General features: G+C 42.7%; 1 protein-coding gene across 3 annotated transcripts; it reads left to right on the top strand.

Annotated features, from left to right (window-relative positions):
• Positions 1–5,892: 5,892 nt before the first annotated feature.
• Positions 5,893–12,601, top strand: LOC133907568 (caffeoylshikimate esterase). 3 transcript variants are annotated; one of them, XM_062349632.1, is made up of 10 exons: positions 5,893–6,269; positions 6,348–6,561; positions 7,753–7,782; positions 8,427–8,553; positions 8,645–8,791; positions 10,460–10,590; positions 10,664–10,801; positions 11,283–11,381; positions 11,847–12,105; positions 12,388–12,601. In XM_062349632.1, the coding sequence occupies exons 1-9, from the start codon at positions 6,112–6,114 to the stop codon at positions 12,075–12,077; spliced, it is 1,275 nt and encodes a 424-aa protein (XP_062205616.1). In that variant the 5' UTR covers positions 5,893–6,111; the 3' UTR covers positions 12,078–12,105; positions 12,388–12,601. The 3 variants fall into 3 exon arrangements, with proteins under 3 accessions (XP_062205616.1, XP_062205615.1, XP_062205617.1); XM_062349631.1 differs by lacking the exon at positions 12,388–12,601 and having other exon boundaries at positions 5,896–6,269; positions 11,847–12,315; XM_062349633.1 differs by lacking the exon at positions 12,388–12,601 and having other exon boundaries at positions 6,122–6,265; positions 11,847–12,315.
• The last annotated feature ends 11,624 nt before the right edge of the window (positions 12,602–24,225 follow it).

The raw sequence follows: 24,225 nt of genomic DNA, 5'->3' as shown, positions 1-24,225 counted from the left end.
TTGAAATATGAACTCTACAATCCCCACCAGCGGCAACCCCCTCACACTTTTCGTCACCCAGTTGTAAACCTCTACTAAATTTGTAGTTATAATGCCATACATAGCCCTGTTTATTTCGTAGAGAAGAGCTCACTTCTGCTTCGGCTCATTCTCAATTCACTTGCTAAATAACCTGGTAGATGACCCAATCCTCCGTGTGATGTAAGCTTCATTGTCCGTTGGCAGGGACTCAAGAAGTACTAGTCCATCCTCTAGTCTGCTCATAGGCCTCCCTGCATGCTCATGTGTTTGCTTCTTCGTCAGCTCATCCAATGTCATCCAAAGAGCATAACACTTCCGTTGTTGGTTCTAACCGCACAGCCTCTTGAACATGTTCATGATGTTCTTGTTCTTGAATTGGCAGAAGAAGTTTGCACTCAAATGCCTCATGCACCACCTACTCTGCAGATCTGGCCACACAGGTCCAATTAAGCCATCATCTGTTCCATTTTACAGATCCTTAATTGCCGTGAATATCACAGCATGCCGGTCATGTATAAGGCACATGTTTGACCGAGCACCAACAATTATCATCCTCACATGGTATAGGAATCAATACCAACTGTTGATGTTCTCACTCTACACAAATGCAAAGACTAATGGTAGAACTTGGTTGTTCCCATCAACCCCAATAGCAGTCATGATCTGTCCCATGTACTTGCAGTAAGAAAAGTGTCATCGATACACAGGATATGCTGGCAATGCTTGAAAGCTTTGATACATGCTCCTAATGCGAAAGAAAGATCGCTTCAGGATGTACTTGCCAAGTTTGGACAACAATGAGTACTTATTAATGTCGTAATACGTCTCCGGTTCCTTTGAGCAATGGTTTGTAGCAAATATGCATATTGCCATATGATGCTTCGTAGGTCCGAAACCTCATCTCAATTGCCTTCCTCTTCGCCCTCCATGCCTTGTTATAGCTGATAGTGTACTTATACTCCTCCTCAATTTGCCTGATTATGGACCTTAGTTCGTAGTTCAGGCTGTTCACAATCTAGGCGTACATCACATTAGCGACAAAGGCTGGGGTGATATTCCTGTGGCTGGGCTCAAGTTCATCCATCTTGCAAAGTCGATCACAATTAACACCTCCAAATAGTCAACCCACTTCCCCTTGAAGCTGTGCACCCGCCATGGGCAATCTGCCTTCACACACTTGACATCATATTCCTTCTTGGTTGACTTCACAACAATAAAACCCCCATCAATGCGATATCACCCACTGTATCCTTCATAGCCTAACTGGTATAATACCTAGCATCCTAGGTCACCTCATTCTGCGTATACTTCTAGGCCACCTAATTCCCCTCATTTCACCACAAGATTGTTGAAGTTGGGATTTTTCCAGTCCGTGGGAACAGGAGCATCGTACTCATCATCTGAGATGTTATACTCAGGGGATTCGTCAGCCTAAAGATCATCCCGCTCCATCTGTTCAATTATAGAAGGGATTCATTCCCCTTCGTCTGCCTCACCAGTCGGTTCAGTTAGGTACTCCGATGAATGTGCACCATCCAGATCGACATCATCTTCATACTCTTCCTCATCACCCTCCTCCTCCGCGTACCCCTACCCTGCATCTCCCCCACTGTCTCCTTATTTTTCCATTGCACAAGCAACATAGGAGGTCAACTTCCATGGACAACATCCTGTAGGTACCTCTTCCACACTGAATCTTCCCAGAGCGGGTACACCTCCCAGTACACACCATCTCTCACTTAGTTTCCCACAATGCTAATGGTCATCTCTTGAACCTCGGGGTCTATTTTGAAATCCTACATCAACCAGGCAGAAGAAGTGACATTATTACGACAGAACAGAAATAATTATGTAAAACTACATCTACAATGAAAAATCGATTACAAACATAGCCCAACAAGTAATCTATACTGCAAGAAAATATCCCCAGGTCGCTATATCAAACACCTTTAAATCCTACATCTACTACCTCAGTTATGCCTACATTATATCTAAATCCTATATCTAATACCTAACGTATGTCTAAATACTATATCTAATTGCTAAAAAATGCGTATAAAAAGGATCTAATCGCTAAACTATATCTAACCCTAATTCTAAAACTAGATCCACAATCTAATCTACATCTATTGGCTATCCTGCCAGGTTTGTACAAAAATTCTAGATCTAGCATCTAACCTATGTTAGTACATACCACTAGTGGCTATTCTACCGGGTTTATAAATAAATTAGAGAAAAAATAGCATACATTTTTCCTCCGGTAGGGCTTTACTGCATAATTTCCCCCTTTCCCCTCCCCTCCCTTCCCCTCCTCTCCTCTCCTTTCCTCTCCTCTCGACTGTGTGGGAATGAAATGAGTGGCTGACGTCAGCAGGGCTGGCGCGACCGGATTAAATACCCAAAGATCTTGCCCATTCAATGAACGAGACCTTTTGGGTGGGTCCGCCCAGTGCTGCGGCCACATAGGTCTCGCCCATTCAGCGGGCAAGACCAAGTTCTCGCCACTGAACGGGCGAGAACTTCCTCTCTCTGGTTATTTAATACACTGAGCACTGGGGCCCATAAGTTCTCGCTTGTTCAACGGGCGATGGTAGCCTACACATGCAATTTTTTCAAACGGGCATGTATTCTTCAAAATATTAAACAAAAAAATATATAAAAAAATTCGGCAATTGAAGCCAATCGCGAGATGAGCTGGTTTGCTCATGAGAATGAGCCATAGATTACTTGGTAGCGTCGCCTGTGGCACGCTGCCTGCCCTGGTTCGATCCTTAGATGTACGCTTGGGTGTCTCACTGGGGCAGGCTCTCAAAATAAAATTCCACTGCCTCTCGCGTATGGTGCCACAATAGGAGTGTGACATGCTCGTCATTTGCAAAGCCTTGTTTGATTTCGTTGATCTTATTAGGGATGCGACCTTCTAGCTGCGTGTAGTTGTAGGTCTGGGTGTGTGCGTGGGGTGTGAGTTGTTGTTTGCATGTGTAGGGTTGAGGTGTGCATACGCGCATGAACAAATGCTACACTTGTACCCAGTTGAGAGGCATCAAACAAAAAAAGCTGGTTTGCTTGTGATGGTGTTGAACGAGGTGGGTTGCGTGAGCACTCGCGCGAGATGTGCGGGCGTAGGAGCTGTGGCAGGGCTATCCACACAGCATGGCTACAGGGCGCGGCATGACATCGCAGACGCTGATGAAAATTGCAGTAGGCATAGGAGGGAGGCAACAATTAGCTGGCTAGACCTCGGTCCAGTGTTGCAGTGCTCGGCGACGAGCAAAGGCTGCCGATGGTGTTTGGTCGTGGTTCACATCGCGAATCATGACTGACTAGAGGTCGATAGCGATGTTTTCAAGAGTGTGTTGAGTAGGTCGGCATGGTCGAGGAGCAGAGCAACCTACTAGCGATCCATCTTATGCAGACGGACCATGGCCAGACAGTTCATGGGCACAAAGTGGACAGTCCAGGAAGGTCGGCAAATAGATTACTTGGAGGGTGAATATACTGTGGTGCAAGGCTGACAGGTTAGTCATACCGTGGGTGGCAGAGATGATGACGAGATCGACGTCAATGACATAGGAGCATGATGGTTGGTGGTGTTCATCCTTTGTGGTGTGGTAGCATGTGGTGTGAGCTCAGAATGCATTTTTTGCATTGGAGATGGTGTGCGCCCGTCCAAATTGGCAATGGCATGGATTGATTCAAGTTGTGCGCACGAGTTGTGAAGTGTGGATCGAAGGGTGTGGAGACACATCAATGGCTGAATTGGAACCTTAAGTAGAGACTATGGACATATATACTTGCAATTGGAGTAATTCGGTTGGTCTGAGGTTGCAAGAGACTACGTGTAAGACGTCGAATAATCGTAACCTAACAGCCAAGTGGAAGAGTAATGCTAATATGATAATTTCTATGTGTGACTTGAAAAACAATAATGAAATTCTCAGTATCAAGAATGCAGTCAATCAGGAGCGTGGATGTTGGATTTAGTTGGCTCTTGCCATGTGACACCAAATAGGGAATGATTCTCTTCATGTAGTTTGATGATTCTGGTTATATCAACTTGGTTGATGACACAGGCTACCATGTGTGTTGGAGTAGGTACCATCAAAATCACGATCTATAATAGAGTTGCGTGCTTCACGGAGTCAAGCATGTGTCAAGACTAAAAAGGAATTTTATTTCACTTATGAGATGTTGTAATGATAGGAAAGAAAGATGCACAATTGTAGGTGTTGACAATTAATATAGAATTATCATATACAAATATCATATCCATATATGCATCCCCTAGGGTTTTGATTCTCGATGCATATGATTGTATCCGGAAAATAAGTCTTTGGACGTATGGAAACTGCCCGTATGTTCCAGAATATCCCTTAAATATAGAAGTCTATCATTAAGTTTAAGGATGACATAATTTTACTCGGGAAGGAGTCCAGAAGCCACGTGACAACTCCCATATATAGAGCCAGGGAACCCTGCGATGACAGGTGGATAGAAGTCCACCGAGATCCATTAAATCCATTGAAGCTATTAAGCCTACATGAGCCTCAATAGATCAATCCATCACTTCCGTAGGCTAAATTTCTAACACTTCGCCTCGTAATAATTTTAATATTGCTTAGAGCTGAAAAGAGCATGATCTTGGGCTCCTTTCAGATGAATGAGAAGCCAAGTTTGCTCTATATATCATTTTTCTATGCAAATTCAAAACTGAAAGCATCCATTGTTTTTCCCTCTCTTTTTTTCCCTCTATATACGAGCTGATTACCTTTGTGTGTGTCCAATGTATGGTTTTACTGAGGATTGATTTTGGCTTCATTTGGATAGGCTTTTTTATGAATTTTTTTTGAAAAATGTCAGAAGCTATCTAAAAGATTAGCCTTTTGTCCTGGTTTTTGATAGTTTTTGATTGACTGAGGAAATAATTGTGGTTGAAATGAATTAGAAACTGAGGAACGGGCTTAAAAGAAACTTTTTCTGATTTTTGATGGGCTGAGAAACTAAAAATTTATTGTAAAAATCAACAATCAAAATTTAACAGCCACAATTATTTTCTTAACCAGTCAGAAACTCTAAAACCGCACCTATCCAAACGGAGTCTTTTTCAATTTAGCTAGCAGGGCAAGGGAGTAGTAAGCATTGTTGATGCTTCAATATTGACGATGTGTCGCAACAGCCAGTTCGCCCGAAGGAAGGACTTGATTTCTCGTTGGTACTTGGATGAAGATTCGCATTGCATCACTGTATGATGGGGACTAACAAACTCAATGTCAGTTTCCGCCGTTTCTCGACTTACGGAATGTTGGTGTATCTTCCGTGTTCAGAATGTGTAGGTGTATCAGAGTCAAAAGCAAGAATGCAGAGAAGTACATTGTTTCAGGGACAGCTGTTAGTTCTTGTGTTGTTTCTTTAGCTGTCGAACTTTTGCAAATTGTTTGAAAATATGTTTAACGATCAAAATGGCCCGTCAACTTCTTCGTTTGATTTTAATGAGCAAAATGAAAGATTTGGTGATTTTTTTAACATTTTCTGAATTTTCTGAGCTTCAAAAAAGACTCCTTTTTTCTGAATTCTTGGAATACATAAGGGTTTAATATCGGAAACTTTTAGAATTCAAGGGTACTTTATTGAGGATGAAAATGGTTTATTCGATCCATTCAGTTGATTTTCTATTTCTGAAATTTTTATTTGCCTGGTATTTCCCTATCACACAAATCAGTTTATCCGATTTGGGTCGTTTCCTCCCCCTCCAGGCCTCTTCCACCCAGCCTTGGTCACACCTAGGCAAGTGTAATTTTCGTGAGAATTTTTCAAACCTCCGGATATGATTTTGAAGGGCTTTCATGATTCCACCATAGAGGTGGTTTTCACACTTCACACTGAATATTTTCTTCTTACAATTCTCATGTTCACACCTAGGTTAGTGTTCATGTTTACCATGAGAGAAGATCTCAGAGATTTTGTTTCCTGCGCTCAGCTCAGATAGGAAGTTGTCAGAACTTACAAGGTTGAAGATTCATTTGAATCGTTTTTGTAACATCTTGCGAAGATAATATTTGTACAATTTTGTTTTCCTTTGACCACAAATACATGGGCTCATCCGTGACGTACCCACCGAAGAAGAAAAAGGGGAAGTCGGCTCCTTTTTCCAGCAATAAATGGCGTCGAGGCCGCGGGCCTTCTCGAAGGTCTTCCTCCCCGTGCTCCCGTCGCCGCCCCTCCCTCCCCTCCTCCTCCTCCCGCGGTAGGTAAGTCGCCCTCCCCCCGCGACCCCCTCCTGCGGATCTGCTTGCTTGATAACCTGTTCCGTACATCCGCCGTTGCAGCCGGCGCGGAGCAGCTGCACAGGGAGCGGGCGGGGTCGCGGGCGCGGCGGTGATGGCGGCGGCGCCGGCGCCGAGGAAGTGGGAGGGGGTGGTGGACGAGGCGCTCGAGAGAGAGGTGCTGGGGGCATGCCTGGACCAGGCCCCCGAGCGCCGCCGCGTCCGCGAGGCCTTCAAGGACGTCCAGCTCAGCATCGACCACTGCCTCTTCAAGAAGGTACCCCCCCCCCCCCCAAAAAAAAAAGATATTATTTTTTTGTTCATCTTTTAGAACCATGATAAAGATATTCTTTTTTTGTTCCTTTTTTTCTGATGTGTCGACACCCTATTCATTAGACAAGATAATAGAAGTGCTGGTTTCTCGTGTCATGTTTACTTGTTCTATCAATAGTGTTTTTTTTTTTGACGAAAAAGCAGAAGAGCTGCGTTTTCATTCATTAGAAGGAAAAAAAGGCCAGGTACAACGACTAATGGAAAACAAGAAACAAAACAAAAGGCAACTATCTATCTATCTAACTATACAAGATATACAAGGTGGGCCACCCAACTAAAAGAGCCGAGTGCCAACCAAGGCCCAGAGATTGAACTCCTCCTTGATGAGAAAGCTGTTGTTCTATCAATAGTGTGAAGAAACAAAATAAAAGGGCAACTAGTTCTGTCAATAGTGTGAAGGCTGCGGTAGAAATGTCTCTCAAATCAGAAGGTGTGTTTTATGAAATAATGCATCTGGAACCAAAAACTTCCGCCCTTTCAGCTAAACATTTCTATCGAAAAATCTCTTGGGAACTCACTTTGCTCAGTTGGTGTGGATGTACACTCTCACTATTTCTGCTAATGTATTTAGTATTTTCTTAGAATCTGGGCTTCCTCTTCAAGTTCCCCACTGCCCACCCACTTCAGCTTTGCCTATCTTTAAAGAACTGTGATAAGCTGTTATTTTTCTTTGTTTTTTTTTTCTGATGTCTCTGCATAAGATTGGTTAGGCAGTATAACAGAAGTTTGTGTTTCTTGCATTTACTTGTTCTGTCAATAGGGTGAATGAGTCTCTAGGTTATTTATACTTCAATATATTCTGTAGGAGCTTGTCTTTTCCATTAAAAAGGTGTTCTTTCTATGAAATATTGCAAATGGATTGATTGGATCCATGGGCTTCCACCCTTTCAACTAAAAGATGTCTGCTCAAAGCGTCTCTTACTAACTCGTCCTGCCTTGGTTGGTGTGACATGGGGGTGTACACTCCCACTAATTCCACTAATACATTTACATTTTTCTTCACTCTTTGCTGTAATAGCTTTATTTTGGTTTCAATGTTACTCGAATCGATGACATAGGACCTGGCAAAAAACATGCTTTAGTGTTTTATCATGCCATGAATGATCTCTCTTATTGCATTTGTTGTATGATGCAGGGACAATATAGTGGGGTCGGAACAAAGGAGGTACTTTTTCTTAATATAGCCAACATTTTATACATTTTCTTGAAAATGAGTAGATCCCTGAACTTAACTGCTGCAATACATACATTTCTATTATGCTTTTGTATATTTTGAGGCATATAGAGTTAATCCCTCCTATTGTGAGCATGCAATCTCAGTAAGAGAAAGATTGAAGTGATTCCCTTGTATGTAATCTAGCAGGTGGGGTAATGTATTTTATTTTGTTGATTTAAGAAGATGATCAGCATGCGGAAATATCAATGCAAGGATAATTCCAATATTTTGTTTGTAAAAAGAAAATACTAGATGGCACTTCGGTTGTGAAGTGCGTTGGCCATATAAGAATATACGAATATCCATAGTTCCTCTTCCACATTTGCTTTGATAGAAGATGTTTTGTCATGAGAGATGAGCTTCAGATGCTGACAATTATATCTGTTAGTTCATTCTTTGCTTGTTTATTCTAACTCCTAAGCCATGATGACCTTTCTGTTATACCGCTATATGAAAAATGTTAGTTTACTCAAGGGTACTCCTAACTCCTAAGCCATGATGACACACCAGCTTATCCTTTGCCCTTCAGAAGTTTAAGCCAGCTTATTGATTATGTTCTCATCATCGCAATGTGGCATTTTTCTCTTCGGCAGTCATATGAGCGGAACTCCAGGGGTGTGGAGATTTTCTCAAAATGTTGGTTTCCAGAGAATCACAGCATGAAAGCCATTGTTTGTTTCTGCCATGGTTATGGAGATACCTGCACCTTTTTCCTGGATGGTAACTTTTGCCCTGTGATGCTATTAATGCTGAGTTTGATCTGATGCTTTGCTTTTGTTACATTTTGCAATGATTGTTTTTTTCTTTTTAGGTGTTGCTAGGAAGATCGCGTCTGCTGGATATGGAGTATTTGCATTGGACTACCCTGGTTTTGGCCTTTCGGAAGGACTTCATGGATATATTCCAAGTTTTGATACTCTTGTCGATGATGTAGCTGAACATTTTGCTAAGATCAAAGGTACACTGTTGTTACATTGTTGATGGTTTTTTCATATTGTCTCTTCTCTATACATGGTTCTGGGAAACAGTTGGGTAGTATTCTATATTTTGTCCTAACTCAAATAGTCGTCGTCTTCTTTTTAAATGAAATTCATATGTCAAATTTACATGGATTATGTTCAAGTTGAGTTACTGACAGTCTGACACAATCTTCTGCTTGAGTAAACGCTGATATTTTTGCTAGTTACCTTACATAGCACCATAATGCATCTGCAAATTTTGTTAGAGCTAATGCAATCTATGTTTTACTTTTAGTGAGAGTTTGGTTTAGAAATTAATGAAATTGCATACTGTGTCATCGTTAGTTTTTGGTATTGGAAATAGTTACTTTCTGTAGAGTTTAGTGTCGCAAAAGAGTTGCTTTATCTCGTATTATTCTCTTTCTGTTTATGGAAGAAAATATGTATGACTCTGAAAAATATGCTCATATAACAAACTCTTGTACTGCATGCATACAACGAGATAATCTCAACCTTCGACAACAGCCAATGCTCAATCCTACCCATGACCTACACTAACTACACTTCATCTACACCCTCAAAACATATGTAGTAAGCATGTAGTAGGTACAAGTTTTTATATGTAACATTGTCAATCAGTCTAATGTATTTAGTATTATTCTTGTATGCACATCTCGTTATCATCACAACCAATTATCAGGGGCTCTTTGTGGATAAAGTTCCAAAAAAAAAAAAATGAAATGACCAGTATTTCCAAACCAAAAATAATTTGCTTAAATACATCTATTTGGTACTGGATGGGTACCTGTTATGGGCGGCAGATAAGCCACAGACTTCAATTCGGTTTGTTTAGATAGAGCCCAAATCAATTGTTTAGATGGAGTCCAGTTCGGTTTAGATAAGTCCAAATCAATTTTATCTGTTAGTTAGGGTTGTTTGAGTCGATTTGATCTGTTAGTTGGAATTGGTATAGGAGTATATCAGCTGGCCGGCTATATATAGTTGGCCATAGCCTGTATTAGGAATTAATGAAATAAGAAGTCCTTCCTCTATTGTTCTGCTCCCTCTCCCTCACGTCTGCCCTCTTCCATGCTGTGCTGTGCTCTCTCTCTCTCTCTCTCTCTCTCTCTCTCTCTCTCTCTCTATCTCTGCTGTAGCTCTGTTCCTCCTGCTAACCTTTGCTCATCCTCCCTACCTCCTGTCTAGCTCCTGCCATGATTACCAGGATGGTAATCACGACACCTACCAGCAAGAGATTCAAGCCTAGAATCTACAGGGGCTAGGCCTTACCAGTACCATTCTGTTGGGAACCTTTTCTAAAGTTAGTTTTTTCTATTATTTTGGTTAATTTAATAAATTTTATGCAACTATTAAGTCAATGCATACAATGTAATTGATTTTGTTGATGCCAAATAGGGAAAATTTGGATGAGTTAAGTTTGGTGCTAAATGGTTTCCATTTTGAAAAGCTATATGCATGCCATACAATCTCCACATTGCCGAGCTGCAGATAGGTTGACAAACTGAGAAAAATGGACCTTTCAGATACATATTAAATGACCTTATTTTTTTCTTTTTGACAACTTCTCTCTTTTTTTCAGCAAAACTACAGACCTAATCTGAATACTGCTCATTTGACTGTATAATTATAATTTATATTTCTTGTAGGAAATCCTGAACATAGAGGTCTACCGAGCTTTCTGTTTGGTCAATCTATGGGGGGAGCAGTTGCGTTGAAGGTTCACTTCAAGCAACCAAATGAATGGAATAGTGCAATACTAGTTGCACCCATGTGTAAGGTAGTTTAATCCGCAGATTCCTATCTATATAAGTTATGTCTGATCACTTATTTCACAAACTCATTTTTTATAGATAGCAGATGATGTTGTTCCACCTTGGCCCGTTCAGCAAGTTCTAATATTTTTGGCCAGACTTCTTCCAAGAGAAAAGCTTGTTCCTCAAAAAGATTTAGCTGAGTTAGCATTTAAAGAGAAGAAAAAAAGAGAGCAGGTCAGTATCTGTCATACTAGATTATCTGGAACTAATGCTTGAATTCTCACATTTAATTACAACATTTTCTTATTTTCTTCCATTTTGATTGCCTTGCACATTCTTTGACACAATTATCCAGGACATATTCACGGGAAAAACAAAATAGATCCATTTAATATTGCTTCATGTCCTCACGTCAAAAGAGTAGGCATTCTCATCTGTTTTCAGTCATCAGTGAAACAAAGAACTTATAGCACACAGGCGATCTTATGGTTTTTCTATTGCTTCCAGTTTTGGCTACTTTAATCCTAAACTATGTACAAAGATGTATCTTGCAAGCAGGTGCTGTTAGGTGTTTTCACTTGTTGTCTTGCGGAAAAAACTTTTGGTTGAAAGAGAAATCAGTTTACCTCTTTTGAATATTTTTTTCTCAATTATAGCTAGTCTTAGCTTATGCCTTGTGAAAAGAATGCAATTATTAATTCGCTGCCCAATGCAGACTTCCTACAATGTGATCGCCTACAAGGATAAACCACGTCTCCGAACAGCTTTGGAGATGCTGAAAACGACACAAGAGATAGAAAGACATCTGGAAGAAGTATGTGGCTTATGTTTTAACTTCACTCCATTTAAATGCTATACATGCTGTATAGTCCCTCTGTCACTTTAGATGGTTTTTGACTTTCAGAGTGTTACTTCGCGTGGTCGTTTCATGTACTTTTTTATACTAACGGTCAAAGTGTTAAATGCTTTACACCTTTACTGCGCAGATCCAATGGGGACCTATATTCTGTGATGAAGGGATTAGCTTGCTTCTAATTCATGCTGATTTAGCATTATGCTTTGTTGGTGAAAATTCATGCTTTTTGCATAAAATTATGAAAGCGGATGGGTTTAATCTGATAGACACGTGCCTTTATAAGATTTTAATTTAAAGAACTGTGCTGTTTGGAAGACAATTTTCAACAAGTTGTATGAGAATATAGAATTGTGGTTGGTCTATTTTTCTTTTCTGTTGCTGTTTCAGTGCGTTGATGGTTGAAGCCTGCTTCATCTTTCACAGGTTTCTCTCCCCATGATCATTTTACACGGTGAGGCTGATTTGGTTACTGATCCAGCCGTGAGTAAAGCTCTGTATGAAAAAGCAAAGAGCTCAGACAAGAAGCTGTGCCTTTACAAAGACGCATACCATGCTATCTTGGAAGGTGAACCGGATGAGACAATTTTCCAAGTTCTTGATGATATAATCTCTTGGCTGGATCAACATTCCACAAAGGAAGTTCCGTTGTCGTAAACTGCACAGGGCTATTCACCAGCACTAGGTAAATTTCTTTGGCGGGATCCTAGACAAATGGTCGATACTAGACAAATGGTAGATAGTTCGATTTTGGCACCAGCCCTTTAAAATTCTATTCTTTCTTCAGTCTGATTGCAAATGTATCCATCACTCATCTGGAGTCTGAACGATGTACATTACTGATCCATGTGTATTTACTTGTCACAAATTATTTAAGGAAAAATTTGGTGATAAATGACCTTTTTTTGTTCCATTGCATTCCTTTTGATACGTTGCTGTTTCTGTTTACATTATATGTTCAAGACAGGCCTTTTGTTAAATTTGATGAAGGATAACAGCAAGGAATGGCAACAAAAAGAATTGCAATTTGGGTTCCTACGGCAAATTGTAGTTGGATTTAGCTTCATGTCACCGCCCTGGCAATAGAAATAGTTGTGATTTGAGTGAAATTCTCGTTGATTATTGTTACATCCGGTTTTATAAATAGACAAAATCAGATGCAAACCACATGTATATCAGGTCAAATTTCATACATACAGCGACTACATCAGTATATCACACAGTGTTACAACATTTAACTTAAACATAATAGATAGACCTCAAAGTCTTTAATTAAAGCATATAAACTAAACATAGCGAAGCTCCTATCTTACACAGGTAATTGACCAAGGGATCCACCAGCTTAGTAATTTTCATCTTCATCGATGTAGAAGTCCGGCTCTCTTTCAATATCTCCATTGTTTGAGCAACAGTTTGATGCACATTTGGATGAAAATAGCAAGTGTGAGTACATATCGTACTCCGCAAGTGTGAGAAATATATGACATGCAGGCTGATTAAAGGAATAGACTATAACAGGTAAATTTGTATAAATGCCAACTATGCTATCATAAAAAGAGTTATAATAGCAACCTATTTATCTATGTGAATCATCACTAAACTCCAAACTCTTAGGAATATCTCATGTTTTTCAACTACTTAAATTCCACATCAGGTTTCCAAACTAACCAACTTGATACCCATCACAAGTAACCAGAACTATCCACTGACTTTTACCCTTTACAGGTAACCAACCAAAACAACTAAACCAAACCAACTAATCATGTGAGGATCCAAATCTCTCATGATTGTGAGCACGGCTGATATATATAACAAACGCCAGTGGTGTGTCGCCTGGAGATCACTACAAAGCTGTTACAAAGCATCCTCCCAACAAGAATAAGCCCGCTAAAGTTTCGTTGCCGTCAAAGTGGAGTCACACCACCTAGAAGCCCCCTCATGCGCCTTGTAGCTCCGGAAAGAATCACTCTTCTCTTCCACTACACCACTAGTGGCTCATTCTATACTGAGGATCCGCTAATTACTAAGTCAAGTCGTACCCATATAAGCCTCGTGGATGGACGATAATTCTTGGGTTGTCACTCCACGAACCGGTCCTTAGGACACTGAGCAAATACTACCACCCACCAAAGTGTTTCACACACTTATGCCTCACGCACCATCATCAACCAACCTTTTGCTCGACATCCTTAAGTTCTATGTTGCCACACAAGTTACTATAATTCCCAACTAATAGTTGCATAATTAATTAATCATGTTTAATTGATAACCCATCCATACCCTTGTGCAAAGCTAAGCATAAACTACCCATAAACTACTACTGACAGCTAGGCCATAAGGATATATGGAACATTGTACCATAAGTAAATGGGATTCACAATTAATAACATGCATATTTGAAATAAAGAACATATTCGAAAACTGTGATCAAAATGTTCAAGGACATTGCCTCTTCCAACTTGCTGTTCAGACTCTTCAAAGGCTTGATCCTAGAGATTCTCGAACTGCTTTTCGTTTACTCTCGGAACACACCAAAAAAGCACATCTAAAACTAGCTAAGAACAGTACACCAAACAATAGCTAATATCTATGAAAAGGGTACTAAAATATAGTACACGCTACTATGAACGCGAGAGTGCAAAAATTGCCTAAAACGAAGCTAAAACTAGAAAGTTACGCTAAAAACAAATTTAAAGTTAAATCTGAAAAAGAAAAGGATCTATTTTGAATTAAACAGAAAGTTTAGGGGCCTTTTTTAAAATAGAGGGACCTATTTGTAATTATGGGAAATTTTGGGGGCTAAGATGTAAAAAGATAGGGGCTTTTTGGTAAATTTAGAAAAGTCCAGGGGCTTATTTGCAAAATTGGCTACTTTCCTGAATTAAAACAAATATAAGCTGACTGTATAAAGGCTTTGCTGTTGTGGCATGACACATGGGCAGATATTGCTGATGTGGCCAGCTGATGAGGGCAATGACGTGGCTCTGGCGGTTGACTAGATTAAAGTGGCCATGTGTCATCATGCGGTTGGCTCGGCGAAGGGGTATGCAAGATCTAATCGTGGCCTTCCATCTCGAATCTAATTCCTTAGAGATGGGGGAGATTAATCGGCCGACGGCAGGGAGAAGGTGGCGGCGGGAGGGGAACTGCGGCGACGGACTTACCCGGACTTGCCAGAGAGAGGCGGAGACCTCGTCGTCGTGCACGGATGACGTCGGCGAGCGGTGCAAAAGACTCAGGAGAGTGAGGGGTTTCCATTTGGTGGCTTACCTCAGGCGGCGTGGTCTGGGAAGGTACTCGGTGGCGAGAGGGGTGGTTGCAGCGCACGGTTCTCAACGGGGAAGATGCTTCGGTGGACGGAACATGAAGACGAGCACACCAACACCCTCAGCGGTCATCGACAAAGCTCGCAGGTGGATTGGGAGGGGCAAAGGGCGGCGGGAACGGCCGGCGGCGAGCTTGACCAAAGCAGCAACAATGGCGGCGGTGTGGCGGGAGCTAGGCTTGGTGAAACAAATGAAAAGGAGAAGGGGGGGGGGTGCGGACCTTTATATAGGCGGGAGATCACGCGGGGAATCAGATAAGGGCGGGGATTCGGTTGGGATACAGGCTCGGGAGAGGCGGCGCTCGTATCCATCTCGGGCTTGGCCGACGTGTCAGCACGAGGAAGAAGGTAGGCATGGGGAGGACCACGACGGATCACGGGCGCCAGCAGCGGAGGAAGACGACTTCAGCCTGGGGCATCTTTGGCCAGCGTGGACAGAGCGAAGCTGGGCCGAGGCGTGCGCGGCCCAGGCGGATGGTGGGGAAGGGAGAGGAAACAGGCTCGACCCGAAGAGATAAAAGGGAGGTGAGCCGCCGGAAAATGAAGAAAAGAAGAAAAGAAAAGGGAAAGGGAGAGATTTCGGCCTAAAGGAGAAAATTTTGATTTTTCTTTTATGAAACCTTTTCAATTTTTTTTCAAAAATCAAACGGCGTGCCTTAGGGTTAACAAAAAAAAAAATCACACCATAAAACCGTAATGCACCTATACTTAGCATGAATGCAACACAAAAATATAACCTAGGGAAAAATTCAATTAATTTTTTAAAAAATAGGTTTTCACCTATTCTGTTGATTTAAACCCTAATTAAATTCTAGCAAAATTTTAGGGAATTAGAAAATTAAAAACCAGGCTGTTACAATTATGTAAACACCCTGGTGGCATGTGCAATTTGTCCTAGATTTTAGAACATATTTGTACAGATTTGCAATGTGCTTGATCGCTATATGCATAAGATGAGACAACCTCTAAGGATGAACCAATCTAAAGTCAGACCGCGGAAATTTCTAAGATGGCTCCAATTGAGCTCAACTGAGGGTATGTCTGGTTTTCTTGCCCATCTTTGCCTAGCAAGGTTAGAGGACAAGCAAACATGTTTTGTTCGTTTGTTTGGTTTGAATTTTTAGCATGGTGGATTATGATTTCCTTATTTTTGAGGGAGAGATAAATTGGCTCTCCTTCGCTAGTAAGGTTTGTCTTGCCAAACCTTGTCAAACAAGGCTAGTGGGCGAGGAAATCAAATATGCTTTGAGCTACGGAAATGCTCAACTGCATCATGCATTGACAGAAACTTCAAACATGACACAAGTATCTCTAATATCAGTTAGGGGGTCTTCGACTCTAATGTGTTATATCATTTGTTTTTGTTTTTTGGATTTTTGTTTATTTATTTGCTGGATATTAAATCAGCACATGCATAAACGGGCGGCCCAACAATGCTCAGTCTTGGTTTTTATCATTCAGGTGAAATATGATACATCTCAAATTTTTTAGTAGGTCTATCTTCGAAATACAAGTTGTTGTATTTGAACTCACACAAAGACTCACCACGCACACACTCACCCACACACCTCCCTATGCAAGCTAAGACCTACAACCTATATTCTACACGCACGTGCCTACCTAGAACAGATGTCTTTATTGTAGTACCCAGCGCGTGAGGTCTAACTCGGGCTCTACTAGTGAGAGCAGGGAAAACCCCCGGTGAGGCACACGAGTCTATTAGGGATTGAACTCGGGTGGCTCCCTGAATGACGTCAGGACTAGCCAACCGAGCCCACCTCGTCCTCTAATACATCTCGTTGGGTGAAATTGCCGAGCCTAGGGTGATTTGGACAACTATAGCACTCGCTGCGAACCGTCCAATTCAGATCGAACAGCCCGAGAGATCCTATAGCAAGGGAACTAATCGCCAATCGCTCAGGCCTCCACGTGTCCATGAACCATTGCCTCTTCTTTGTCTTCGCGCTCCTCTCCTCCACTCCACCTACTAGTAGGGATCAAAACGGATCGGATAAATCTTGTTCCGTTCTGATCTGTTTTTTATATTTTTTCCGATTGTTTTTAGATTTTTGAGACTTACACAGAAATGAGACGAAAATAGTTTTGTTGTTTTCCAGACCATTTTTGGATTTTCTGTTTTTAATTGGGAATTTCTTGTTTTTCCGATTGAGATCAAACTTCACAAATCACAATGTAGCCTACAGGTCAAAGCACAATCGGCCAACCCAAACATCACCCCTATCTTAAACATCACCTAGACCCTAGTGGTCCAGTCTTAGTCGGCTGCCAACCTACTGATGTTGTTCAAGCTCCCGCGTCTATACTATCTCTAACTTTAGTCTTTGTGCGATTGTGTGTTATGTCGACTACTTGAGTTATGATGTGATGGTTGTTTTTCAGTTGTTGTCATACGTGGTCTATCTATGTAAGGTATGAATTATTTTTGCTGGTGTGAATTAATTATGTGTCGCGGCGATGTTTGAAGTCATGGTTCTACGGATTGTTGTTCTCAGCTTGAATTATCGGTTCCCGATAGATACCGGCATGTTTCCACTCGGATTGGTTCATTTTTGATATCTCAACATTCCTGAGTTCGTACCCATTTCTGGCTTTTTCGTTTTCAATTCCGTTTTTGAGAGAATGTGACAACGAAAACGGTAGGGGATTTACCTGACCGTTTTCATCCGTTTTCTTCCCTACCTGCCGGTTCCCCTTCAATAGCTCGGGCGCGCCTCGCTCCTCCCTAGATGCCTTCAGATGTAGGGATGAAAACAAATAGGAACGGGAATATCGGGGTATAAAAAATCGAAAATGAGTACAAACTCAAAAATGTCAGGATATAAAAAACGAACCAATCTGAACATAAACACGCCGGTATCGGTCAGGAAGCGATAATTCAAACCGAGAACACCAACCTGTAAAACTATGACTTTGAGTATTAACGCGACACATAATTAATTCACACCAACAAAAGTAATTCATACCATACATAGATAGACCACGTAATGATATAAATCTCAACTAAAAAACAACAACCATGTCATAACTCGAGTACTTGGCATAACATACAATCACACAGAGACTAGAGTTGGAGGCGGCGCAGGCATAGAAGCTTGAACAACATCGGTAGGTCGGCAGCCGACTGAGACATGACCATTGGGGTCTAGGTGAAGTTTGGGATCGAGGTGATGTTTGGGCTGGCCGGCTGGGCTTGGCCTGCGGGCTACATTGTGATTTCTGAAGTTTGATCTCAACTAGAAAAACAGAAAATTCCCGATTAAAAATGGGAAATCTGAAAACGGTTGGGAAAACAACGAAACCGTTTTCTTCCCGTTTCCGCGTAAGTCCCAAAAATACGAAAAATGGCCAGAAAAAATATGGAAAACAGATCAGAAACAGGATGGGATTTATATATAGAAAACACTATTGGAAAACAGTCAACAATGACCTTCTTCTCCATTTCATTTCATGCCCTTCGACTGTTTGATGAAATGTGAAGGTAGCACAAACCACATTTTGTAGTCAGTCTGATATGTAATTGGCTAACATAACTTTGTTCTTAATGCTAAAGTAACTGATAATTGACAAATAGAACCATCTAACTATCGTGTGTAAGTTGTTAGTTATTGTTCCATTTGTTCAATTTTCATCCGCTTGTTGAGTTTCTGTTTATTTTTAAGGCATTTGGTGATGGACTGCTCCTGCATCATCTCACTGCATCCCCCTGCATGGTTGATGTAATGTTCAACCATATTTCATTGGTTTTGCAGTAGTACATAAGAAACACTATTGGATTTTCTAGAACAGATCGTTTCCATAAGTTAGTGAACGTAGGCTTGGTATATGTAACATTTTCATTTATTTTTTCCTTAACTCTTTTATCCTTTTTAAAATTTTCCATTACTATGATTCATGATAAATACAAATATTGATCGATTACAGGGACACATGTTTGAGTGCACAGTGACAAGTCCAAGACTATCTCCAAACCAAACTTGGTACAACCCAGCATGTAGAGCCTTTCACTCAAGGCCCGTTTAATCGGTTCAGTATATAAATGTATGAGAGAAACCTGAGTTTGCACTCAAATGGAGTACATGTACATATATTTTTGTGCTTCCATTATTTAAAATTCTTCAATATATAATAATGTATTTTAGTTAACATAGCTAAATTCTTCATTGATACAAACTGTGCTTAATGATAGCGATGAAACTTATGATTTTCAGATCTTCTGCATGTCTATTTCAGCTTGCACGCTGAACGTTTCACTGACATGCTTATATACTTATGAAATCCGTTTTAACATGGTCAATATTACATTGCAACTATATATAATTTTAAACTTGGAACTGCATAGAACCCCTTAATTGTTGACTGTTTATACTCTCCCTCTTGCCTGTTCCCTCACACTGATTGATTCCTAGCTTCCTATCTTAGGATTTTGTTTACGAAACTGAAACTTAGAGTTCTATTTTTCCTTGGCATACTTATGTGGTTTTTTACTAGGTAGAGGTATGATCATTCTACAAGCTTGCACCAATTGCTAGCTAAACAATGCACTAGATTGTGTAACGAGGTCCTTTACAGCTAGCTTTCCTAACAAACATATTGTGTTTCACTATGCCCTTTTCAGTATTTGTAATTGGCTTCAGAAAAAGATAATTGGCGGAGGGTGCTTGAGACAGTACTACTGATTAACTTGCCAAAGATCATAGCAGGCCACTGTATTGCTGTGACTATGAATATTTATAAACATGGTTTTGGTAATACTGTTACTTCTTATTCAATTCAATTTCTTCCAATTGAATTTATTCATATTTAACTCATGTGTTCTTTTGCATCACACTCTTTCGGAATTTAAGTACATGTTACACAGCACCAGGAACGTCATATCCGAGAAGAAAAATTGAGTAATGATAATGGACCAAATCATTGACAGTGGAAGGGAGAGGTCAACACAGAGCAGCTTTGCCAATGGTAGAGAGCAGGGAGGAAGATGAAAGTTATAACTATACTTGTGCTCATATCATGCCTCAATTGTAAGTAGCGTGATTCCTATTATTTTACAACTGAATCAGAAGAACTAGAATGATTAAGGTATAGACTTAGAAGGCAATGAATTAAGATTGAACAATGGACAACAATCATTGTTAAACAAGATCTTGCGAGATGATTCAAAGTGCTATGATCAATAATTTTGCTTATGTTCCCTGTAGAATCTTGCAAGTTCTTATGTAGTCTATCCCGGACTGTTCTATGTTGTCATACCTAAAAGTGCAAGTAAATAGAGCTTTGATCATATTTGAAAACAAAAGACCATATGCAATTACTGCAACTAATATACAGGTACTCTTCAGTGTTCACGCTTCATTAGACCTGATATTATACTGCACAATAGCTAATTTCCCGTGCACGCTTCAGCAAGGAGTATACTGTTCAATGATACTAAGACTAAATATAAGTTCCAATAATGTTTTTTCTTCCTTCCATAATTACTAAGGAAAAAAATTAACTGTATGTTTGTCCTTGCAGGACAATCGCCCTGATCCTGTGACCATGAAGAAGCAAGGCTACTGAAGACTGGAAGCAGCAACTGTGTGCTATGTGCTCACAATGTTGAAGAAACCCATTTGTTCTTCAGCATACTAATTATGATGATTAATATAATGTGATATCACACAAAAAAAATGCATTATGCATCCCCCTTCATAGTGTGTTCTGAGCATACTATGTTCTGCTTATCCTGCTACATATCTGTTATATGCTGGATGTGGTACTACATTGTCTTCAAAACTATATAACTTTTGCAAAAGAAGCAGATGGCTCCAAACGCTTATTTATATGCATGTGCATTTTGTTCAAATTCGTTTTCTCTTGTATAGTCATTTGATATCTCAGAATCATATGTCATATTATGAGATTTACAAGTGATTGTGCTGATGATCTTTGTTTTCTTACCCTATGCGCTTGATTTATGCTGGATATAGCTGCACTCAGGGGTGGTTCTGTACAACTTGTAGTCGAAAACTAGCTTCCCTGGTAGTTGTAGACACAAGTATACACTATATATTTATTTCTAGGTTCATTTTGCACATGCATCCGTTTTTTTTTTCATTTTTATTTTACTAAAGCTTTTGTTATGCCATCTAAGAAGTAGCAAAAACAAGAGAAGCGCCGTTCTTTCTAGTTCTCTCTATTCATTTTCTTTATGTTTTTTTAAGGAAAACAGTAGAGGGATTGCTTTCTTGATGTTATTCTGCATTCTTTTTGTTGCCTCATTTTCTTTTGTTTTATCAGCAGGAAGGCGGACAAGGATGCCTGAAGCTGTAAGTTTCCTATAGCCTTGCAAAATTTTACATTGTTCCATCGTGGAATCAGATGAGGTAGGTATAAAGTGAGAGATCCATGTGGAGTTTTTCAGTCCAATGTCCATACTCTCATAGTTTGTGTTGTTTCTACTATGCGTTTACTGTCAAGGGCGTCCGTGCTCAAGGTAGCAGGCCCTCGACTTCTCAATTCGTAGCTTGGTTTGATAATGGCGCCAGGAGGTTTCCCTGGTCGCCCTATGGTGAGAGGGGGTGAGATTTAGAGGAAGCAAAGGTAGATTAGGAGATAACTTGTTTCTTGATTTCCATCATAAGCTGATTACAGAGTATATAGAGCAGCCGCAGTCCTTAGGCGCCCATCTCTGGTCTCCTCGTTTCTTTCCCTATTAAACCTTCTCTCATTACTCTAATCCCTTCCCCATAATACTTAATTACTACTGATTACTGCTGGAACCTCCTTGGATGCCGCTCTGGCCCTTCTGTTCACATCTCGAGCCCTGGGACGCCTTTCATATTGGCGCCCCCACATCACATCTCTCCCTCCCTCGACGAGCAGCTCGTCCTCGAGCTGGAAGCTTGGATAGCGTTCGATGAAGCTGTCGAGGTCTTCCCAGGTGGCCGAGGCTGCGGGCTCTCCTTGCCAATGTACCAGTACCTGCCGCACGCCCCTGGCCAGGCGAGTGCGTGTGGCGCGCTCGGGAATTGGCTGTGTCGCGCCGTGGTGGGTGGGGGGCAGCGCTGGCGGTGTTGCTGGTGGCATCCCTACGAACTTCTTTAGCAGCCCGACGTGGAACACATCGTGCAGCCGGGCGCGAGGAGGAAGCTCGAGGCGATAGGCGACGTCGTTGATGATGGCTGTGACGCGGTACGGTCCGTAGAAGCGGGGTCGAAGCTTCCCCTTGGTGACCACGTGCAGAGACGCTGGGGCGCGATGGCGGAGGCGAAGCCAGACCCAGTCTCCAACTGCGTAGCGGACGTTGCGGTGGTGTTTGTCGTAGAAGCGCTTGTAGACCGCCTGAGCCTGCTCCAGGCGAGTGCGGGCGTCCGCGAGGAGCTCGTCGCGTTCGGCCATGCTTTTGGCCACCGCAGCCACCCGTGTCTCGCCTGGTTCATAGGAGCGGATGGAGGGAGGCTCACGGCCGTAGACCACCCGGAACGGCGTATCCTTGAGTGCGGACTGGAATGCCGTGTTGTATATGTATTCAGCCCACGGCAGCCAACGCAGCCATTGGCGAGGACGATCCCCAGTGAGGCAGCGGAGGTACATGACGATGACTTTGTTGGCGGCTTCCGTCTGGCCGTCAGACTGGGGATGAAAAGCTGTCGTCATGTGCAGCTTGGTCCCAGTGAGCCGCATCAACTCCTTCCAAAAGATGGAAGTGAACACCGGATCTCTGTCCGAGACAATGTGGACTGAGGGACCCCATGGAGGCGGACGATGTCGGAGAAGAAGACATGTGCCACGGATTCCGCCGAGTAGGGGTGAGCCAGCGGAATGAAGTGACAGTACTTACTGAAACGATCAACGACCGTGAGGATGACTGATTTACCGCCAACGCGGGGCAGCGCCTCGATGAAATCCATTCCGATGTCGCCCCAGACCGTGGTCGGGATGGGCAGCGGAAGAAGTAGGCCTGCTGGGTGCAGGTGTTCAGACTTGTAACGCTGGCAGGTCGTGCAAACCTTGATGAAGTCCTGAACCACCTTGCGAAGGTTGGGGGAGTGAAAGTCGCGACGCAACCGGTGAAGGGTCCGCTGGACCCCTTCATGGCCATCATCATGGACGGCGGCCAGGAGCTCTGAGAGGAGTGTAGAGGCTGTTGGGATGTAGAGACGTCCCTGGAATGCCACCAGCCCGTCAATGAGCGACCACGGTTCTGAGCGCTGGCCGGTCGTGAGCTCATCCTTGAGGGTGATCAGCGCTGGATCAGTGTCGTGAGCTTGGCGTAGATGGTCGATGAAGTCAAAGTGCGGCCCGGATATAGCCAGGACCGCGAGCTCCTCGGTGTCGCGGCGGGACAGAGCGTCAGCCACTGTATTGGTGCTGCCTGCCTTGTACTCAACAGAGAAATCGAAGCCGAGAAGCTTGCCCACCCAATGGTGCTGGGGAATGGTGGCCAAGCGCTGATCTAATAAGAATTTAAGACTGTAATGGTCAGTTCGTACCAGAAAACGTCGCCCCCACAAGTATGGCCTCCAATGGCGGATGGCGAGGACGAGGCCGATGAGTTCTCGTTCATATGCTGCCAAGGATTGGTGTCGTGGCGCCACTGGACGGCTGAAGAATGCCACCGGGTGCTGGCCCTGAAGGAGGACAGCGCCAAACCCATAGGTGGAGGCGTCGCACTCCACGATGAAGGACTGCTCGAAGTCAGGCAACGCGAGCACGGGCGCCGTGGTGACCGCTGTTTTGAGGGCAGTGAGGGCCGCGCTGGCTGCCTCAGTCCAGGCAAACCCCTCCTTTTTGAGCAGAGCGGTCAGGGGTGCAGCGATCGTGCCGAACTCCTTGACGAACTTGCGGTAGTATCCGGCTAAGCCTAGGAACCCGCGGACTGCGCGCGCCGAACGTGGTGTAGGCCAGTCTGCAACCGCCTGGACCTTGTCAGGGTCCATGGCCACACCGGCGGCTGAAATGATGTGCCCCAGGTAGGAGATGGAGTCGACGCCAAACGCGCACTTAGAGCGCTTGACGAAGAGGTGATGTTGGTGGAGCACGGCGAGGACAGCGCGAACATGGCGCAGGTGCTCCGCCAGCGAGCTGCTGTAGATTAAGATGTCGTCGAAAAAGACGAGGACGAAGCGGCGCAAGAAGGGGCGCAGCACATCGTTCATCAGTGCCTGAAATGTGGCCGGGGCGTTGCACAGCCCGAATGGCATCACGAGGAACTCATAGAGGCCATCGTGAGTCCGGAACGCCGTCTTCTCCACATCAACGGGGTTCATGCGGACTTGATGGTAACCGGAGCGCAGGTCAAGCTTGGTGAAGTAGCGAGCACCGTGCAACTCATCCAGGAGTTCATCCACCACTGGAATTGGGTAAGCATCTTTGACGGTGATGGCATTGAGGGCTCTGTAGTCGACGCAGAACCGCCACGTACCGTCCGCCTTCTTAACCAGCAACACAGGTGACGAGAACGCTGAGTTGCTGCGC

Source organism: Phragmites australis, chromosome 24 (genome assembly GCF_958298935.1).
Source record: "Phragmites australis chromosome 24, lpPhrAust1.1, whole genome shotgun sequence".
Taxonomy (NCBI): Eukaryota; Viridiplantae; Streptophyta; class Magnoliopsida; order Poales; family Poaceae; genus Phragmites; species Phragmites australis.
This window is presented reverse-complemented; position numbering and strand designations above follow the sequence as displayed.

Bases quoted from the DNA above. Each gene is read 5' to 3' on its own strand.
- LOC133907568 (XM_062349632.1), top strand. From the start codon at position 6,112: ATGGGCTCATCCGTGACGTACCCACCGAAGAAGAAAAAGGGGAAGTCG. The intron at 7,783-8,426 runs GTACTTTTTCTT...TCTCTTCGGCAG, and splicing joins GTGGGGTCGGAACAAAGGAG to TCATATGAGCGGAACTCCAG. The intron at 11,382-11,846 runs GTATGTGGCTTA...CATCTTTCACAG, and splicing joins TAGAAAGACATCTGGAAGAA to GTTTCTCTCCCCATGATCAT.